Raw genomic sequence first — 19,984 nt, forward strand, 5'->3', positions numbered from 1 at the left:
TTGGTTCCGGCTGATTTGGGGCAGATTCCTCAAGATCCCCAAACAGTCCTGACGTCTGTGTGTAAACAGTTTTGCTCTTTCCTTCCCAAACTTTCAGCCTTCTATTTCTTGTCCTTGCCTAAGTGGGCTAGGCCTCCAGCACTGTACTGAGTGGCAGTGGCCAGGGTGGGCGTCCTCGTCTCGGCTCTGACCTCAGGGGGAAAGCTTCCAGCCTTTCGTCACTAAGCGTGAGGTCAGTGAGGGGTTATAGACGCCTCGTTCAGGTAGATGCATTCCCGCTGTTCTGGCCCCAGTGGGAGGACGCCAAGCACCCGAGGCTCCCGGAGGCCCAGGGTCCCCCGACCGCCCTGCGGGAGGCAGAGCGTCACTGCTGTCCCGCCAAGCAGCTGCACACCAGAGAGGAGCCGGACAGGGACGAGCTCCATCCACATCTCTTGATGAAGCCGCAGAGGAGGCTATAAATCCAGGAAATTAAAGCAGCGGCATCTCCCGTCTCCCACAGCTGCTCCCCGGCCAGGCGTGGGGGCAGGAGCCAGAGAAGTTTCCTGGCAGCTGGGCGGGGGGCTTGGAGAGGCCGTGTGGTCATTGCCCCACGCCCAGCCTCAGTGAGCCTGGCTGTGGGGGCCTCCTGGGTCCAGGGCCCTGTCTCAGGGCCCTGCCCATGGAGGGGAGGGCGTGCACGGGGCCCTGGGGACCAGAGAGGCCCCCGAGGGGCTGAGCCGCCAGCACAGGCGCAAAGCTCAGTCCTGGAGTCAGGCCCCGCTGCACCCAGCATGAGCCCACATGTGCGGATGCCCCCTCCCCGCGGCCCAGAGGGTGGCTGCTCTCAGCTCACGGGACCCTCCATTTCTCACAGAGATGCCCCTGGAGCCCCTTCCTTGGGCAGCCTGGCCCACCCCTGCCGTCCCCAAGCCCTCATCCCCTAAAAGCCTCCGCAGGAGGCCTGATCCACTGGCTCTGTGGACCCGCTCTGTGCCCCTGAAACAACCCTGCCTCCAAGCTATCATGGGTCTCCCCAGGGCCCAGAACTACATCAACCCCGCCCTGCTGAGCCCCCAGGTCCCTCTCAGGCCAGGAGCTCCTCCATGCTCTTTCCCACCTCATCCCACCTCTGTTCCCCACCATTGTCGATGGGGAAGGACTGCAGGAACTCATTCATACTAAAATGTGAATGGTTGCTACAGCTCAAGACATAGCCCCTCCCAGAGAATGTGGTCTTTGAAAAGACGAGCACAAGGAGTGTGGGGGCAATGCTTAACCTGTCACTGGAGCTCTGGGGGAAAGGCTCTCCAATGACCCTCTCACTCGTGTGAGTACCTTTCTCTGGAGAGGATGGGACGCCCCTGAGTCCCGCAGGCTGGTGACCTGTGGGGGTCAGGTCAGATCAACTTCGCAGGGCCTGCAGCGTGGCAGCCGGCCGAGTGAGGGACTGAGCCAGCTTGACAACAGACGTCCGCCTTATCACAGACGCTGCCAGAACATACTTGTTATAATGGCAAATGATACTGTTTCCCTTCACCTTCACCTGCTCTGACAACAGAGGATGATTTACTAGTAAACACAGGAGGAGAAAGCCTCAGCTCTCTCCTTGCTGTGAGTAAAGGGCCAGCTGGAAGCATCGCTTGGAACGCGTGGCTCCCCATCAGGGGTCGGCCACGTGGCGGTAGGGAGCCCCTGATGCCCTGGCAGCCTTTCGGTCCCTCCCCCTGCCCTGGGCTCACGGCGCTCCCCGCTGAGGACCTGCTGGGTGCTGGGGAGGAAGGCAGGGCTCCGACCCCCGCCCCGAAGCCCTGGGCACGGAGAGGGCGCCAGGCAGGGTCACCAGCACTGACGTCTGCACTCGGAGGCCCCAGGGCCAGGGCAGTAACACGGGAGCACCTGCTCAAGAAACAGGTGGGAGAGGCAACCCAGGGGCTCGGCCGAGCAAGGCCACAGCCAGCTCTTCAGGGAGGGGCCCCCGGGGGTGACAGGAGCGGGCGGACGACACCGCCCTCCCGCGTCCCTCAGAGGATGACTCTGGCTGCCGTCTGCCTGATCCTGTCCTGCGGGAGTCCCAGCAGGACTGAGGCCTGGCTGCCCAGGAGCAAACCCTCCTTTTAGTGTGGTGGCCAACTCGTGGAAGAACCTGTCGTTTTACATCGTTTATTCTCAGCCCCTTCAGTCTTCGAGCCTGCCTCATCCACCCCGCACCGCCTTCTGCTCAGGGCTGCCCGCCCTTCCTCAGCTGCCCTGCGGCCTTGCTCACCAGGCCTGCACCCCTGCGCAAGTGTGCTTTCCAGGAAACAGATCAGGCCCCACACGCACAGCCTGAGTTGTGGGGGTACAAGACTCATTTGGGGCTTCCCAGATGGAGCTAATGGTAAAGAATTTGCCTGGCAATGCAGGAGACGTAAGAGATGGGGGTTTGCTCCCTGGGTGGGGAAGATCCCCTGGAGGAGGAAATGGCAACCCATTCCAGTATTCTGGCCTGGGAAATCCCATGGACAGAGGAGCCTGAAGCGGTACAATCTGTGGGGTTGCCAAGAGTCGGTCATGAGTGAGCAACTGCACACATACACACACACACACACACACACACACACACACAAGACTAACCTGGGTTGCAGAACACGTCTGGGGACCCGGGCGAGCTGGATGGCCACCATCCATCCTGCTCAGGAGCCCCCCGGGGAATAGTAGGGACCTGCCACCCCAAGCAGACTCTGGAGTCGGGACCCTGGCACCTTTCTGCTGAGCTGGGGTGGGGGAGGGGCCAGTGCTCCCATGGACAGATGGGGACACGGTGAGGGGGACGCTGCCCGTGGGGCCCCGGGGCCACTCTGGACCTGGCCCACCATCTCGCCTGGAGGCCTATGGCCACCCAGCCCCTCGCGGCTCTCCCCAGCCTCCAGGTCGTGGCCGAGAGGCCTGCCTGGCCAGGCCTCCACCCCCACCCAGGGCCACTAAGGCCCCTGCCCCATCTCAAGAAGGCAGGCCCCTGGGTCAGCAGCGAAGCGTCAAGGCTGTGAACGTGACCAGGTATTAGCCGAGCCAGGCCTGTGCAGACCCACGTTGGAAGCCAGAGAGTTCCAACGTGCCCTCTTAGGCCTGGAATCCTCTGGCTGCTGGCCTGCCCACTTCTGCTTCAAGGGCCCAGATTTGCACAAGTTGATGTTGGGGAATCCAAGGTGCCCCTGGCGTCCACAGAGACACTTCCTGGCCCTGGTGGGTCCCTGGCAGGTCAGCCTGCTCCCGGGGCCGGGGAGGCCGGCCTGGTGGCTCTGCCTCCCTCCCCCACTTCTGGGCAGGAATGGACCAAATTGGCCTTTCCACAGCGTCTGCTTCTGTTTCCTCAGCCCCATCTGAGGGACTGGCCCAGGCCCGCTCAGCCCAGACGGCCGCGCCGCGTGCCTCCGTGTGTCCCAGGCTGTCTCCTCGGGCCCTGGGTCCCCACGCAGGAGGCCCGACAGCCATTTGCCAGGAGTTAGCGCTCTGCCACCAGGTCTGGGCACCAGGTTGGGAGCCTGGGCAATCCGAAACTCCTTCCGGGGGAGGCAGGGTGCCCCATGCAGGAAGGGAGGCTGGGCGTGCTGCGTGGCACAAGCGGCATGACCGCAGTGTCTCCCTGCTGGGCGTGTCTCACCGTCTCCGAAAACGCGAACTTCCCGCAGCGTCTGGCGGCAGCCACGGAGAAGCTAGTATTAAGTGGAATCAAAGGAACCTTAAACAAAGTGGGAGCAATTTACAATAAATTATGTAAATACTGCTGGAGCCTCCACCTCTGCCCGGCCTGGTGGTGCCCAGGGCGCCACCTCTGCCGTGGGGTCCCCTGACGCTCAGCTGGGCGGCCCTGCACTGAACCCACAGCTGGGAGGGGTGTCCCTCGGGAAAGGCTGCTCCGTACGTGGCACCCAACAACTTACCCATTTAACCCAAAAGATGACGTGGCCAGTGAAGGAACTAGTGGTACCTCCCTCCCCGCTGGGCTCCCTGCGGCCCGCCGACTGCTGACCATTGACCACCTCACCTGGGTTGATGCCTGATCTTCCCCAGCGAAGAACAGGTGCAAAGTCAGGGCTGCTACAGTGCGCAGGGCAGCCTGGCCCCCAGGAAGTGCTTCCCAGGCTCAGATGTCACACTCACACCTGCCTCCATCTGCTCCCCTGGATCACCCGTCGGTTCGAGGGTCTCTGCCCTGCTGCATCCAAGCTCCAGCGCTGGCACATGGGGGAGGGAGGGAGCGGGTCAGGGAAGAGGCCCCTGGCAGACCACCCAGTGGGCGGCCTTATCTGGGTCTCAGGGAGGACCAGAGCCCCCCGGAGAGTCACCGGTGGCCAAGGACAGGTGGACAGGGAGGCTGGCTGAGGATGAGCCCAGGGTCTGTGGGCCAGCAGTTTCGGCCTTTCGGGGCCCCCCCGGGAGGGCCCCCTTGAGCAACTGCCTGCAGGAGGAGGTGGTGGAACTGGGGGGCTGTGCAGGAAACCGGGGTGTGGGGAGATGCGCTGACATCCACCTCAGGCCTCTGGCTTGCCCACGGCCCCTCCAAAGTGCTCGGAACCACCGGCTGACTCACAGCCTCCTTCCTCCCCAGGTCAGCCTCCCTCTGGGGGAGCGTTCCCCTTTGGGGGACATTCAGTGGCTCAGGCAGCAGGGGGCCTGCATCCCCGGATTCCATGCTGAGACACCCCACTTGGAGGAGGTCCTGGAGGCCGCCCTGACTTATTGGGGTGGAGGCTGTGCTCCGTGTGTGACCTCTGCCGGGCTGGCCACGAGGCCCCGGCCCAATGCCATTGCAAGGTGGCCATCCTGGGCCCTCGATGCCTGAGGACCCTGGGGGGCAGACGAGCACCCCAAAGGCCACTAAATCCGCTCCCCCGGGCCCCCCATCTTGGGGCAGCTCACCTCCCCGCCCCCAGGCCTGGGGGTCATTAAACATGGCCGCGGTCGTGGGAGTTCACCCAGTGCCACGCCCTCCCTGCGGACTCCCAGCTCGCCAGGGTGGGGTTCCCACACCACAGGGTCTCCAGATGCATGGGGGTCTCAGGAGATTAGGGTGGGCCACCACCCCAGTCAACATTTAGGACATTCTCATCACCCCAAAGGACACCCACTGAGTTCCCCTCCTTCCCCCCGTGGCAACCTTGGGCCTCCCAGGTGTGGACACCCCGCGTCTGTGGCCTTGTCTGGCCGCTGTCACTCAGCGTCATGGTTTCAAGATTCGTCTGTGTTTCACTCCTCTCTGTGGCCGAGTGGACTCCGCTGTGTGCACGCACCACGTGCAGCTCACCCACGTGTCTGGCAACACTGGGTGGCCTCACCGTTTGTCTGCAGCAGATCCGGCTGCTGTGAACATTTGGGTAAAGTGTCTGGAGTGGATCCTCAGTTCTCTTGGTCACATACCAGGGAGCGGAATTGCTGGTCCCTTGGTAACACTGTCCTTAGCCGTTTGACAGGAGCAGCCAGTTTAATGTCACTTTTCACCTGATGCAGGTTTTATCTTTCAGGGGAGGCAACTTAAGGCTCAGAGAGGTCAAGACATTTGCCCAAAGCCACACTGCCAGTGTGTGGCAGGCCTGGGATCAGAACCCAGGCCCTGTGGTTGCAGAGCCCAAGAAAGGCCCTGTGACAAGGTGGGAGGATGCTGCATTCAGCACCACTAAGGCTTAAGCACTTCATGTTGAAACTTTCAAAATGCATTGCTGCTCAGGTAAGATTCCAGGCAATATCTGAGGTCCCCGGAAAAGGGCAGCCCCCTCTGTGAGCTGAGGGCCAGGTTCCCACCACTCAGCCATCGCAAGGCCCCTGTCTATGGTGAGGTTATTCCTCCCAATATAACCTGAGCAGCTGTGGTTCCCCAAATCCCTTCAAGGCAAGCACAAGCCCCTGCATGGCATGTCAACACACACTCATTTAGCACCTGCTGTATGCCAGGCACTGAGCAAAAAAGAGCCCCCACTCCTGCCCTTGTGGGCCTTGTGTCCAAAGCCCCACGGAGCCATGCAGTTGGAGATGAAGGTCAAGAAGCCTGCGTGTTCCACGGTGACCCACCACACTTTCTCCTGCTTCTGGAGTCCAGGGCTTAAAGGCCACCGTCCTCAAGCCCCTTTCCCTCCCACACTGACCCAAGGGAAGCTGAGCTGGCTGTCCTGGGGTGGAGACTGAACCCTCCGAGCCTCCATGGGGTGAGGCCAGCCTGCAGGGTGCTGGCCACACAGACACACACACTGGGGGTGCTCCCACCCTAGTTTAAGACCCCCCCCCCAGGAACCTGGCTCAGCTGGAACTGGCCCCTTTCCTCCCTTGCTCCCGCCCTCCCAGCCCTTTATAGACCTACCAAGCTGCCCGAAGAAGGGACCCTAGATAAGATATAACGCATGCAGTTAAATTTGAATTTCAGATACAAACTAATGTGTTAAGTATAAATACATCCTAACTATTGCACTGGACCATAAAGAAGGTTGCTGTTGTTCAGTCACTAAGTTGTGCCTGACTCTTTGCCGTCCCATGAACTGCTGCACACCAGGCTTCCCTGTCCTTCACTGTCTCCCGGAGTTTCCACAAAGTCACATCCATTGAATCAGCGATGCCATCCAACCATCTCATCCTCTGTTGCCCCCTCCTCTCCCTGCCCTCAATCTTTCCAAGCATCAGGGTCTTTTCCAATGAGTTGGCTCTTCGCGTCAGAAGGCTGAGTGCAGAAGAATTGATGCTTTTGAACTGTGATGCTTGAGAAGAATCTTGAGAGTCCCTTGGACTGCAAGAAGATCAAACCAGTCAATCCTAAAGGAAATCAATCCTGAATATTCACTGGAAGGACAGATACTGAAGCTGAAGCTCTACTACTTTGGCCACATGATGTGAACGGCCGACTCATTGTAAAAGACTTTGATGCTGGGAAAGATTGAGGGCAGGAGAAGGGGACAACAGAGATGAGGTGGTTGGATGGCATCACCAACTCAACGGACATGAGTTTGAACAAACTCTGTGAGATGGTGAAGGACAAGGAAGCCTGGCATGCTGCAGTCCATGGGGTCACGAAGAGTCAAGCACGACTTAGCGACTGGTATTTCGGTGGGATATACTTACACAAAACATTATTCATGTTTGTCTGAAATTCAAAGTTAACTGGGCAAGCTGTGTTTTTATCTGCTAAATTGGAGGCTTCTGTGAGTAGAGTGAACAGTGCCCATTCTGCGGCCAGAGACCAGAGGGCTGCCGGAGGCCCAGGACACCCGCTCCTCCTGGTCCCTGGTCCAGCACTGCCCTGTGGGGACCCAGAGGTGGAGGAGCCTGGGGGACGTGAGGGTGGGGGGGCCGCAGAGCAACTTGTCTGAGCGGCTGATTCCACAGGCACAGCTCAAGAAATAAACAGGACACTAAAATGCAAAGGAGACTACTGAGCGTTACACAAACAGCATCTCCTGGACACCTCTGTCGACCGGAGCTGTGAGTGTCAAGGAAAATTTAGAAAAGCCTGGCCTTTAGCTGCCGCCTTGTGCTGGGGTCGGGGGTGGCACTGTCCAGGGGGCAGGCAGCCCCCAAATCGCCCTTGAGCTGGGATGACAGCCCAAGGTGCTTGGGCCCGGGCAGGCGGACGGGCCTGTTACTGGAGGCATCCCAGCCGGGCAGGGGTCCAGGCCTGTGCTGGCCCTGCCGCCTGCCCTGAAGGGGCAGGGCTGCTCCTGTAGAGCCTGGCCTCCAGCCCCACGCAGGCTGAGGGAGGCACCTCTGGGTTCAGTTTCTAGGCAGCGGGGCGCTAGGCCCTGCTCCTCGGAGACGGTGGCTCGTCCAGAAGTGTTGGGGGGCTCAGCGGGACCAGGGATGGCTGAGGGGGATCGGCCAACTGCAGAAGGCCCAGGACCCCTCCTGTGCGGTGTGAGCCCCCACAGGGGCTGGGGCGATCAGGGCTTCGGTGACCAGCGCCCCACCTCTCCCCCCCCCGCTCAGGTCGCCGCTCTGCCACTCCACGCCCACCAAGTGTCTCCTGGCCTCCCCACACCCACCTGCTAGGCACCGCAGGCACATCAGACATGACACAGTGGCTGCCCTGGGAGCCCCAGGCCGGCCTGAGCACCGTGAGGTGAGTGCCGTGGGGGAGGTGTCGTGGTCGGGGGGCCCTGGAGTGTCCAGCACTGGCAGGAGGGCACCGCTAAGCTTGGGCCAAGCGAAGCATCCCAGCAACAGGCCAGGCAGGGCCAGGGCTGGGCCTGGAGGGGCGCTTGGATGGTGGGTCTGCGGTCCAAAGGGACAATGGGGCAGGACAGGCTGGACAGAGAGCCTGGGACCAGTGGGTGCTTCTGGACGGAAGGGAGTGTGTGGCGGGGAGGGGGGACCTTTGGAGAGGAAGGAGGCCACGTGACAGGCAGGGGGAGGGACCAGTGTGGTATGACGGGCCCTGGGGGCTTCAGCCAGCCTGAAGGTGGACTGGGTGCCCGGACACGGAGCAGAGTGGCCGGTCGGGGTGGTGAGCTCTCAGGCACTCACAGGTCAGACAGAGGTGACCCTGCTGCCCACTGCCCCACACCCAGCCTGCCAAGGTAGAGGGCCCCCAAGGCAGCCTGATGGCCGCAGTCACAGCCATGTGCCCCCAGGGTGCGAGTCCTCTCCTGGGGGGAGGTCTACCTTCTACCTCCCGCTGGCTGAACCAATAGGAGGTTCATTCCCCCCATCTTGGTCAAGAAAAATCTTCGCCCTTAAAAAAAAAAAAGAAATAACAAAAAGCAGAACTAAATTTTCCAGAGGCCAAGAGGATTAAAAAAAAAATCTGAACACTCTGTACAGTTTAATTAAATACTTTTAATGCCAATTTCCAAATTGTCCTGTGTTTCATCTCTCCAACATTCCTTTCTAGCGATGTGAATATATTACAGCCTCATTGTTTCTAATGCTATTTTCTCATCTCCTATCACTCCGCGATCTGTTCTTCATTTCCCGTCTGCGGGGCGAGGCTGCCCCCCGCATTGTGTGGTACCCGCTCTGGCTGGAGAGCTCAGAGTTGGTACCATCGAACGCCACGCACACGGTCAGTGAGTATCATCAGCCCAAGGCTCTTGAGGGTGCTGGAGGGAGCCGGATGTGGTGGGAGGAGGTCTCCTTCCAAGACCTTGAGGTGGACGCTGCCTGTCCAGAGTCTGTGCAGCCTCACCCGTCTATAAATGGGCCACGGGGCTCCTGAAGGCTACAGGCTTTGTGAGCTTAGAGATGCTGTCTTTAAAAAATAATGCCTACTTAAAATCTATGCCCTGTCCCTTCTGCAGACGTCTGAAGGACAGAGTGTGCAGATGAGGGTGACAGTCTGTCACATTAGAATTCCCTGCTCCATGGGGCCCCGTGGGAACTCCTGCCCTGCCCTTGCCCCCACCACCCCCCCCACACACACATCACAGCAGGGCCCCTGCACAGGCATGCTAGGCTGTCTCTGGTTCTTCCTGCTCAGCACTCTCTGCCTGCCACAGGGCCTTTGCACAGTCTGCTCTTGCAGCTGGTACGATCACCCCCCCACCCCGCCCCTTCCAGCTGCTTTCTTGTCCTTAGATGTATCTTCTGCCCCTTCCCTGCCCCCCACAGCACTTAACACAGCCTGTAACTGTTCCCTTCCTCTATCCACCAGTTTCTCTGTGGCTGCCTCCCTGCTGGAATGAAGCTCCAAAGGATAAGGATAAGGCCTGGACCAGTCACCACCACTGCCTCCCTGGTTCCACACCGTGGGCCTCCCACCGACTTTTATCCAGCAAATCACTCCCAGTTCCCCAGCCAGAGCCAATCTTCAGCTTCACCTTCACCTTCGATGATCCAGCCAGTGTGAAAAGATCGGGAGGTCCAGGTGACCCCTGCCCAGGATGCAGCTGAGGCTTTCGGGTCTGACCCACCCTTGCAAGCTCCCCTCAGGGCTCTCCCAGGCCCTCTCCTAGGTGACTGGGGCACTAATTGCTTTTTGAGGACCTTAATTACTGGTCATGGCCCTCTATCGCTAAGTAGCAGCATTAAAATAGAGTAAATGTTTTCATTTTCTTGAAAAGTTCACATATACAAGAGGAAGTGCTGCTGAGCAGCTACGGGCCGCGCTGGACACCCCCTGGGCCTTGCCTGGTAACTGCCATGGTCCTGCCTGCGGCGTCTTCCTTCCCCTAAGGCCCAGCGGTGGAGCAGGGCGCAGGGCCTCCAGGGCTCTCCCTACCCCCAGCACGGCCACCCCGTTCTGGTTGCATTCTCTGCAGTGCCATCGGGCAGTGCAGGTGGGGAAGCCCCGGTTGGCAGTGACCTTGCCAGGGCCGCTCCAGGTCTGGGGGTCCCCACGTGGGTCTTCTCACCCACTCGAGCAACTGCTGAGGCCCGAAGCCCCTGGAGCCGGCCCGTGTGGGCCAGCTACCCCGCTCTTCGTCTGGCGCTGAGTGGGCTTGGAAGAAGGGAGGTCGCACCCGGAGCCACCGGACTGGTGGTCGCGGAAAAGTGAAAAGCTTGTGGTTTTCAGTGGCCAAGGGGTCCGAGTGGGACCCCGGAGCACAGGGCGCGGTGTGTCTCAGTGTGAGACTGGGGGGCTGCGGGAGGGCCTGGGCGCTTCCCCGAGGTCCCATGCGGCTCGCTCGGTCCAGGAGGAGGCTGGGCGAGGGACAAGTTCGCAGAAGCTGCCGTAGGTGCGCTTGTGCGCGTTCATGTGTGTGTGTGTGTGTGTGTGTTGGGGGGGTGCGGATGCACGCGCATCCAGAATCCCACCCACGGATACAGCAGCGCATCACACGCGCGGTCACACCCAGGACACACATGCGGAGGGGGAGGGGCGCGCCCGCCGCGGTCCCTGCCGCCGCGCACCGCCCACGCCCGCAGCCCCGCCCCCTCGCCGACCCCCGCCCGCGGCGCCGAGGGGCTGGGTGCGCGCCCCGGCGGGGAGGGGAGGGCCCGCCTCCGCGGCTCCAGCCGCCCCCGCAGTTGGGGGCGGGGAAGACGCCGGCGCCACCGCCCCGCCCCCGCCCGGCCTCCCCGCGAGCGCCCCCTGGCGCCCCGCGCCCCAAGCGGGAGGGTGGGAGCGCGATGGGGGGCGCGGGCGGGCCCTGCTCCGCCTTCCCGGCGGGGGCGGGGCGCCTTCCGCGACGGGGGAGGGGCGGCGCGCGCGCCCCGGGGCGGGAGAGGCCCCCCCGCGCCCCCGGCCCGGCCCCGCCCCCGCCGCCGCGCCCCGCCCCCGCCCCGCCCGCCGCTCACTCCGAAGTTTCCTGCGCGGAGCGCGGTCGGGATCCGCGATCGCTCGCCGCCCCGCCGCCCGGTCCGCGCCCCCCGCGCCCGGCGCCCCGCGCCCGGCCGCCTCGCGGAGCCCTCTGCGCCCGGCCGCCGCCGCCGTCGCTGCCGGGCCAGCCGGAGCGGGAGCCGGAGCGGGAGCCGGAGCGGGAGCCGGCGGGCCGGGGGCGCGGGCTGGGGGCGCGGGCCGGGGGCGGCGGGGCTCCAGCAGGGGCCGATCGCCGCGCCGGGTCCGCTGTGACCGCACCGCCCGGGCGATGCCCGCGGGGACGCCGCCGGCAGCCGGAGCGAGGTGAGACACGGTGAGGACGCGCGCCCCGCTGCGCGCCGGGACCCTCTTCAACTTGAGGCGGCCGGCAGGGGAGCCCCTCGGGCGCCGGCCCCCGCCCCGGCGGTGGGGGAGGGGCCGCCCAGCCCTCGCCGGCGGGAGGGGGCGGGGGGCGCATTTGTCTCTAATGAGAAAAGACAAAGACATCCCGGCGGCCGTGGCTGTTTCCGCGGATCCCGCTCCGCCCGAGGGGGGCGAGGGTGTCGTTCCCGGGACCTGGTCACCGCCTGTCCCCCGCAGGTGCTGCCAGCCGCTACAATGACCGAGGGCGTGCAGGCGGTCGACGAGGTCCGCGTGCCCCTGGGCGCGCCAGCCCCGGGCCCGGCGGCAGCGGCGTCCCCGGCGAGCCCTGGGGCCCCGGGGCCAGAGGCGGAGCGGGGGTCGGGGCCCAGTGCGTCGCCCCCCGAGAGTCCGGCGGCCGAGCGCGGCGCGGAGCTGGGCGCCGACGAGGAGCAGCCCGTCCCGTACCCGGCGCTGGCGGCCACCGTCTTCTTCTGTCTCGGGCAGACCACGCGGCCGCGCAGCTGGTGTCTCCGGCTGGTCTGTAACCCATATCCTTCCCGGGTCTCCGGGGGTGCGGGGATCCTGGGCATGGGGGTCCGGGGCGCGGGACCCCCTCCCGCTTGTGCCTCCCACGCCCGAGCTCTTTGGCCCCGGCGCCGTCTGGGTGCGCGGGGGACGCAGTACAGGGGCGCGAGGGGAGCGCTCCTCAGAGAGAGGCGGCCCCAGGCTGCGCTTTGTGGGGCAGCGGCCGCGGCTTTCTTGATCCGAACGGGTGTCCCCGCTCCAGAGCCAGCTCCGGACGAGAGAGGGTGGAAGAGAAGCGGCGAGGCCACCGCGGGCTTGGTGGAGAGGGGTCGGCCAGGAGGGGAAGTGGGTACTGCCTGCGCCCCCCTGGGTGCCTGTCAGGACGGGAATTCCTCCCTCCGGGTTTACAGGACCTCTGGCCTGAGGCAGGATCCTCACTGCAGTGGGGGGTGCGGGGGGCCGGCGGGACCTCAACAAGGAATCAAAGTTTTCTCCCTGTCCCTTGCGCTTGGGAGAGTCTGGGAGACCCTGGGGGCCGGGAAGCCGTGCCTGCTCGCTGGTCCTTTTCCGTGGGGAGAGGCGGTGACGTCGGTTGTGAACTCGCCTTTGCAGGCTGAACTCGGTGTTGGGGCTGATTTAAGTCATGCGCAGCTGGGGGTGGGGGGCAGGGAGGCAGCTGGCACGCGCCCCGCACCCTGGTGTCCCTTCTCCCGGTCCTTCCCTGACCCCAGAGGAAGGGGCCTCTCTTTTTGCTCTTGGTGAGAGTGACACAGACTTTCAGAGAAGGTTCTAGAGCAGAGCTGGGTCAGACAGGGGGCATTTCTGGGACACAGGTCACAGAGCTGGGGACCCCCAGCAGGTGGTCTATGGGGACTGGCAGCGGGCCCTGGCTCGCTGTGTCCCAGCCGGTTCTCCCGCGGATCCCTGGCTGCCAGGTGGCTGGGCTGTGGGCACCAGGCGTTCCCTCCCCTTGCCTTTGGAGGGACTGGGTGAGAAGAGGAGGCTGGTTGGGGGGAGACCTTGCACGTGAACTTTCCCTGTCCACGTGAAGGAGACAGGCCGCATGAGCGATGCGTGTATATATTTTTCCTACCTTGTGTGTCTAACTGTACAAACATCACATAGGAAAGAGGAATGTGTAGCAGGAAAGTAACAAACCCTGTCTTTTTTTCTTTCCTGAAATCCAAACGTGGGCTGAGTCAGAGCAGCCAACCCCCACCCACTGCCCCCAATGCTGATTGTGCAAGGGGTCGTCCGTCGTGGCCTGGGTGGAGGGCCATGGCTGCGTGCAGCCCCAGCATGGCAGCAGGCTCCCCTGCCTGCCTTTGTCCCACAGCTCCTGGGTGGGCCTCGGCCCCCCGTTAGCCCCCAGCAGCTGCCAGGCTGAGCTTGCAGGGGGGCTGTAGGCTGGTCTTCCCTCCAAAACCCTGGGCATCCCCAGGCCACCTGGTTTGGGTGGGAAGGTGGGCTGGCTGGGTGGGGTGCTGGGGGATACGGTGGGCGCCCTGAGGCCCTGGGACGGGAGGTGCCCCCCCACCCCGTCCTTCATCTGCAGGAGCACATGGGGGCCAGGCAGGGAAGGGTGGGAGCAGGGCCTGCACTTTCTCTCCCCTGACAGCCCCCGCGTCTGGCCGCCCTGTCCCTGTCCCGCCTGACCCTGTGTTCTGGATGTTCCAGGCGGGCTGCGTCCTTCGGGACGTCTGACAAGGTTGTTTGTGTTCCTCAGTGCAGGGGAGGGGGGTGCCCCACGTGGGTGGAGGGGCGCCCAGGGGGTGGGGGGTGGGGCTGGCAGGGCCACCTGCCCATGTGTCTGTCCCTGGCAGGGCTCCTGGGGACTCCAGGAGCAGGAGGGTGTCGAGAGGCGAGGAGGAGCCCCCTGCCGGGTCAGGGGCGGGGAATCGGGGAGCACCCTTCCGACTGGCAGGGTGTGGGGGAGCTCGGGTCCTGGTATCGTCTTTCCCGGCTTGGCCATGGAAAGGCTGCCTGTGTCAAGTGGGGTGGGCTTGTCAGGCCCCCAGCGAGTAGGGACGGCTGTGACCTCCAGCAGGTGCCAGGCCCTGGGGCAGGGGTGCCTCGGCTGCAGGGAGAACCTAAGATAAGACAGTGTGCCCTGACGGGGGGTGCCCGGTCCCCTCAGGGAAGCCCGTGGGCCTCAGCAAGCCTTTTCCGAGTGCTTCAGGTTCCTTGTGAGAGGCTGGGGTTCGGTGGGTGGCCTGCGGTCTGCCAGAGCCCACATGGTGTCTGTCCTGCGGCCGGAGGACACCCCTCGGCCTCGGCCCCTGCCCTGTAGGTGGGTGTCGTGCCGGCGGCGCCCAGCGTCCTTCCCTGGACCTTCTCCTGCTGCAGAGGGTAAACTTGGAGAGGGAGATGGGGTGACTGGGTCTGCTCTGGGAACCCACATGCCGTGAAGCCACTCCACACTCCCCAGAGGCGGGCAGAACCCCAGCCGGTCCGCCGAGCCCAGCCCCGCGCGGGGACGAGACCGGCAGTGGGAACACGGGCAGGGGCCTTCCTCAAGCCCGGACTTTCGGGAACCCCCGCCTGACGTGGACGGCCCCCCACACAGACGAGCACGCGTGTCCTGTCTTTGTTATGAAGGATGTCGGGTCCACAGCAGAGGAGCTCCCAAGGGCGGCCGGCGTCCTTATTGATTTACTTTGCTTTTTGAAAATATAATGGTGCTGGAACTTTTGGGTCGAGTGCTGTGTCTCCTACACAGGTTTATTTATAGCGGAAGGTGGGTGGGATCTGTGTTGCAGCCCGCGCCGCGGGGCTGTGTTCCGCCCGGGCTCCCCCGGGGTTCCTGACTCGCGCTGCCTGTGATGAGACTGCCGCGTCCCAGCACCCAAGCCGGGCGGGGCCTCCCAGGGGTGCTCGCTGGCAGGGAAGGGGGCCCTGCCGCCACCTCTCCGGGAGCCGTGGAGGCCAGCTGTGGCCCCGTCTGGGCGCCGAGGCGCTGGGGGTTGGCCGCGGGGGCACCTGGGGGCTCGGGGGTGGTGGTCGTGCCCAGGTGTGTCCCAGGGGCCCGGCAGCAGACACCCAGGCGCAGGGCTCAGAGGAGACAGAGGACGTGGCAAGGTCACAGGGCCGCCCGAGGACAGCGCTGGGTGAGCCCGGCCTGGCTCCCGTGTCCGCGGGTTTGGCAGGGCCCTGCCCAGCAGGGAGGTGAGGCCCAGCGTCCAGGTCCTTGAAGGTGTCTTGTGGACACTGCGGTCGCAGGCTGTCCTGCCGCTCCCCCATGCTCGCTGCCAGCGCCTTGGCTCCCAGCGGGCGCCCCAGTGAGGACATGTGGAGCGTGGGGGTGCAAGGGGACAGGCCCCCATCTGCCCCCACCGCCCCCCCTGGCCCCACGGACTGGCCGTGAGTGGACGGTCCATGTCCTCCCCTTCCTAAGCCTGCGACCGCTGAGCACTTTATGAAGCCCAGGCCCGGGGGGCATTCCATCTCACGAGCACGCCCACCCCAGCGCCTGGTCCTGGGCCCTCGTCCCGATGCTGCCCTGGACCTGGAGCTCCCAGACTGGGGGCCTGCTGCCCCTCGGCCGGTGGGACCCAGGCTGACAGGGCCACCCCCACTTCCTCTGACTTGGAAGGAGCTGCTGGGTGTGTGTCCATGTGTCTCTGGCCTGCCCAGCCCCCTGCCCCCGGATCTGAGGGCACGTGTCCTGGGGTGGGGTACGGGGGAAGCCCTGGTCAAGGACATTACCCTGAGAGCCAGTGGAGGGGGGCACAGTGGAGAGGTGATCTCAGAGAACCTGCAGGAGGTTGGGAGGGGGAGCCCTGTCCCTGGGGTGCCTGCTCCTGGGGTCTTTGGACCCAGGCCTGAGATCCCGTGGGACCCTGAGTTTAGAGCCGAGCTGTGACACGTTCGTCTCTTGGCTGGTGTGTTGAGGAGGGCTTCCTGGAGGAGGTGAGGCTGGGCTGGACTCTTTGGGTGAGTGCAAGGTCCAGGAAGGCATGGGGTGTAGAAGGGGAAATTGGGGTGAGTTGAGGTATGTCTGCCTGGGAGGGCCCTGGCTGTGTCTGAGTCACTCACTGCCATGAGACTGCCCGGGAAGGGTCCTGGCTCACCCTCAGCCTGCAGGGGCCTAGACTTCTAGACTCGCCCCGTTCCCTGCCCGGGCTCCTGCGGGGCCCTGATGCAGGCAGACGGTTCGTGTCCCTTCAGCTCCTGGCGGCCTGATTAGTCGGCAGACGCCAGGAGCACTGATGAAGTGCCTGTGTGGGGCACGCTGACACACGGTGACGTGAGCACTGCCCCCGCCCCCACACCTGCTTCCCTCCTGGGCCCGGGGGTGCTGTGTGCGGGGGGCTGGGCGGCCTCACTGTGCAGACCCTCCTGGGCCCTGTCCTGGGCTCCGGGTCCTCCCAGCAGGCCACTTCCACTGCGTGTCGGCCTCTAGCCTGACTGCTGCGGGTCCTGGGGCCGGGTGGGTCGGGTGGAGGCCGCTGGGGGCTGGGAGTCAGGGAGCCCCCTGCTCACGGGGACCTTGGGGGGAGGAGAGGGGAGGGTGGACGGGGAGCAGGGCTGGCCCAGGCAGCCAAGTGACACGTGCAAAGGCCCCGAGGTGGACGGCACATGGCCCTCGGCAGGAGGGGTGGCGGATGTGCTGAGGTGGGGCGAGGGGGCAGGGCGACCAGAGAGGCCTGTGAGTGTGGCAGACGGGTGACCGGCTGGCCTGGGGCCTCGGGCCGGGCCTGCTGCCTGCCGGGCTGGGTCTCGTTCTCCGGGAGGGGCCGTGTTGGGACCACTCTGGGGAGAAGTGGAGGACAGGGCAGGTGGAGGGTGGCGCAGGGTCCGAGGGGAGGCCGTGGGCGCCCCGTGGTGACCACCCAAATTCTATTCTGCTGCGGGAGGCTGTGGGTGCCCTCCCTGGCACGGTGCAGTGCTCAGAGGTGGTCTGGGTACCCCCCTCGCCCTCCCGGAGCTGGCGAAACGCCCGGCTCCAGGGTCAGGATGGGAAGGAATGCGGGGGATGGGCCGGCCTGTCAAACATCGTCGGGCTGAGTCCGTGCAGCCTGTGTGCGGCTCGGAGTCCAGACCTTGGCCCTGCCGTCAAGGTCGGGCGGGAACGCGTTACCTCCTTTCACGGGCGTGTGCCTGCCTGCCTGGGAAGGGGTGGCCGCCCTGCCAGCCGGCCGAGTGGGCCAGTTTCCCTTTCTCTCCTCCTCGCAAGGGGTACAGAGGACCAGTTGCTTCCTCCTCCCCCCAGCGGTTCTCTTTGACAGAAGCGGGAACACCTCTGAGTCACGTGGGCCTCGGCTGAGTTTCCAGGCGGGCGCCCATCCTGGCAGCCGCAGCGGTGATTTAGGGCCCGGCTCCCTGGCGGGTCTGGGAGGCGAGCGGCCCAGCCCTGGCGAGCTGGCAGCGAGTTCGGGCAGCGTCCCCAGAGCCTGCGCGCCGCGCCCGCCTCAGATGACAGATGGGGCCGCGTGCCTCTGCTGTCTTCACGGAGTGAGTAGCGGCTTGTCGTTTCGTCAGGAGGGGCCCCGCCAAACACACACGCGCACACGCACACGTGCACACACGCCTGCAGGGAGGCGAGGCTGTGCTGCCCTGCGTAGCCTCGCAGGCGCGAGGGCCCCGGTGTTCCCGGCCCCGGGGCGTGGGCTCCTCTGGTGCCGGGCGGGCGGGGTGTCGCCAGCGCTGGCCGAGCCCGGAGCTCCGATCAGTGGGGACAGCTGATGGATGTGCTCAATTAGAGCGTACCAGTAGGGACGCTGCCACCTCTGTGTCCCCGGGACCGGAGCGGGCAGGGAGCAGCATGGTGGGAGCCGCCCGCCTCTGTGGCCCCCGGTGGCTCCCGGATGTGAGGGGGCTTCAGGGGTCCCAGGAACACCCCCTTTCCTGAGCATGATGCCAACAAGGACCAGGGCCGTGTCCCGGGCAGCCCCGTGTCAGCCTCACCCTTGGCCGGGGTTGGAGGCAGATTTGGTAGAGGGCTGGGCCCACCCCGCAGGGGCTGTCTGGCTGCAACCGGCCCGCCTGTCCTGCTAGGTCTGGGACAGTCCAGGTGGCCCAGCGCTCTCTGGCGTCAGCTCTCCCTCCCACATGGAGCCGCCTAAACTGCTCTGGCACGGAGGGAGCCGACGTTAGTGAGAGGCTCGCGTTCTGGGCGGGGCCGGGGGGTGAGGGGGGCGGGGGGTGGTGCTCGGGGTGGCCAGCAGGCAGGCAGCACAGGGAGGCGGCCAGCAGCCCCCCTCTCCCCGCCCGCTTGGGGCTGGGGGACAGGCCAGTCCTGTGGGTGGGCACAGCCCCTGTCCGCTGCCTGGACTGGGCAGAGCCCGACCTGATGCCGGTGCCAAGAGCCTGGCATGAGGCGGTGGCCAGCCTGCTTGCTCATGCTGGCCCCTCCCCGCCGCTCCCAGGTGGGGTCAGGGCACCGGAGCAGCGGGGACAGCACCCCTTTTCTGGGCTGCCGGGGCCTCTCTGCTGCCCGCCTGCTCACTGGCACCCGGCGGGGGCCCTGGCGGGGTGGTTGTGTTTCGGGCTGTCGCTCTCCTGAGGATGGTCGTGGGGGCACCCTGACACCTCTTTGGGGGCCAGGGCCCCTGACATCCCCGCGGCTAGGCTGGGGCCTCTGGGGGCCCCTCCGTCAGCCTGGGTGCTGGCCCCTCACACGCCTCGGTATCTCCCTCACGGCCCCTCTTCCTTTTCCGTCGCCGACAGAGTGGTGTTTGTGGGGCATCCCAGTGCGGGGGGTGAAGGTCTCGTCCAGCTCAGAGCAGCTGCTGAGAGGGCTGAGCCGTGGAGGCTTCGGAGGCATGACCGGAGGTGCAGCCACCTCCCCGCTCTGAGCGTGCCTGCGTCTCCCCACCCCAGCCTGCAGGGAGGGTGGGCAGCATCAGGTGTTAAGCAGGCAGGGGCTGGGAGACGTCCCGGGAGGCAGTGGGACCTCTCAGGGGGCCCAGTCTGTGTCAGTGAAGGCCGATGCAGCGAGGGGGTGGGCTCGGGCCTGGGGGACCGGCCTGCCTCCCGGACCTGGCCGTGCTGCGCTGAGGGGCAGGCGTGTACCAGCGGGGGCCCCAGTCCCGCCTGCCCGGGGAGGTCGGGTAGTCAGAGCCCATCTGCTAGGCTGGCCTGACCGCCGGCCGCTCCCCGGGAGCACGCCTGAGGAGCCGAGCGGGCGGGCCCGGGCTCACGGCGGGGCCTCCTCGGCCCCCCTGGCCAGGGAAGGCCTCTTGGGCAGGGCCCGTGGGGCCTCCCCGCAGGTTTCAGCTCCCAGGCCCAGGCCGCCCACTTGGCGCCACCAGACTGACCTTTGAGCCGCCTGTGGGCACCCTGGGGGGTCTGGGGCCAGCCTGGCTCAGCCTGGAGCTCAGTGCTTCCTGTGACTGCGCAGGTGTCCACCTGTTGGCGGGATGGGACACACGTGTCCCCCAAGCCCACGTGGAGCTGTGTGCATGTTCCAGGCTCTGCCCTCTGTGCTGGCCACGGGCTGGGGACGGCAGGCCCTTGAGGGCTTCAGGGAGCCTGCGACGGGGGTGGAGAAAAGCAGATGGGAGGGCAGCAGCACTGGGGGCCCTTGCCCTAAGCTGGGAGCGTCGCCACAGCCCCAGGCAGATTGACCAGGCCAGTGGGGGCGCCGGGGCGGTCGGAGCGGGCAGGCTGGGCGTCAGTGTGGCTGTGGGTGTGCCCATCGTCCGCACAGACTGACGCGGGTAGGCTGGTGCGCTGGCTGGAGCGTGCCTCTGAATTCATGTCCACTTGAACCTCAGAAAGTGACCTCGTGGGGAAGTAGGGTCTTTGCAGACGTGGTCATGTTCGGATGAGGTCAGATTGGGCTGGGGGGCCCTGGACTCCCTGATGGGTGTCCTCTAAGAGGAGGGGACGCAGATGCCGGGAGAGACCGCGTGAGGCTGGAAGCAGTTGCTGCGTGAGGCGGCCACACGCCCAGGATCACAGTTCCTTCAGCCTCCA

General features: G+C 65.1%; 1 protein-coding gene across 6 annotated transcripts in view; it reads left to right on the forward strand.

Annotated features, from left to right (window-relative positions):
* The first annotated feature begins 11,335 nt into the window (after positions 1-11,335).
* CACNA1H (calcium voltage-gated channel subunit alpha1 H) overlaps positions 11,336-19,984 on the forward strand; it is a 57,102-nt gene continuing 48,453 nt past the window's right edge. For 2 of the 6 annotated variants that reach the window (XM_043915814.1, XM_043915815.1), the window contains exons 1-2: positions 11,336-11,500; positions 11,777-12,087. In XM_043915814.1, the coding sequence (XP_043771749.1) occupies positions 11,795-12,087 (293 nt within the window). In that variant the 5' untranslated portion in view covers positions 11,336-11,500; positions 11,777-11,794. Of the gene's footprint in view, positions 11,511-11,776; positions 12,088-19,984 lie in introns of all 6 variants that reach the window. The other 4 variants (XM_043915810.1, XM_043915816.1, XM_043915812.1 and 1 more) reach the window with 3 other exon arrangements.

This window comes from Cervus elaphus, chromosome 10 (genome assembly GCF_910594005.1).
Source record: "Cervus elaphus chromosome 10, mCerEla1.1, whole genome shotgun sequence".
Lineage (NCBI taxonomy): Eukaryota > Metazoa > Chordata > Mammalia > Artiodactyla > Cervidae > Cervus > Cervus elaphus.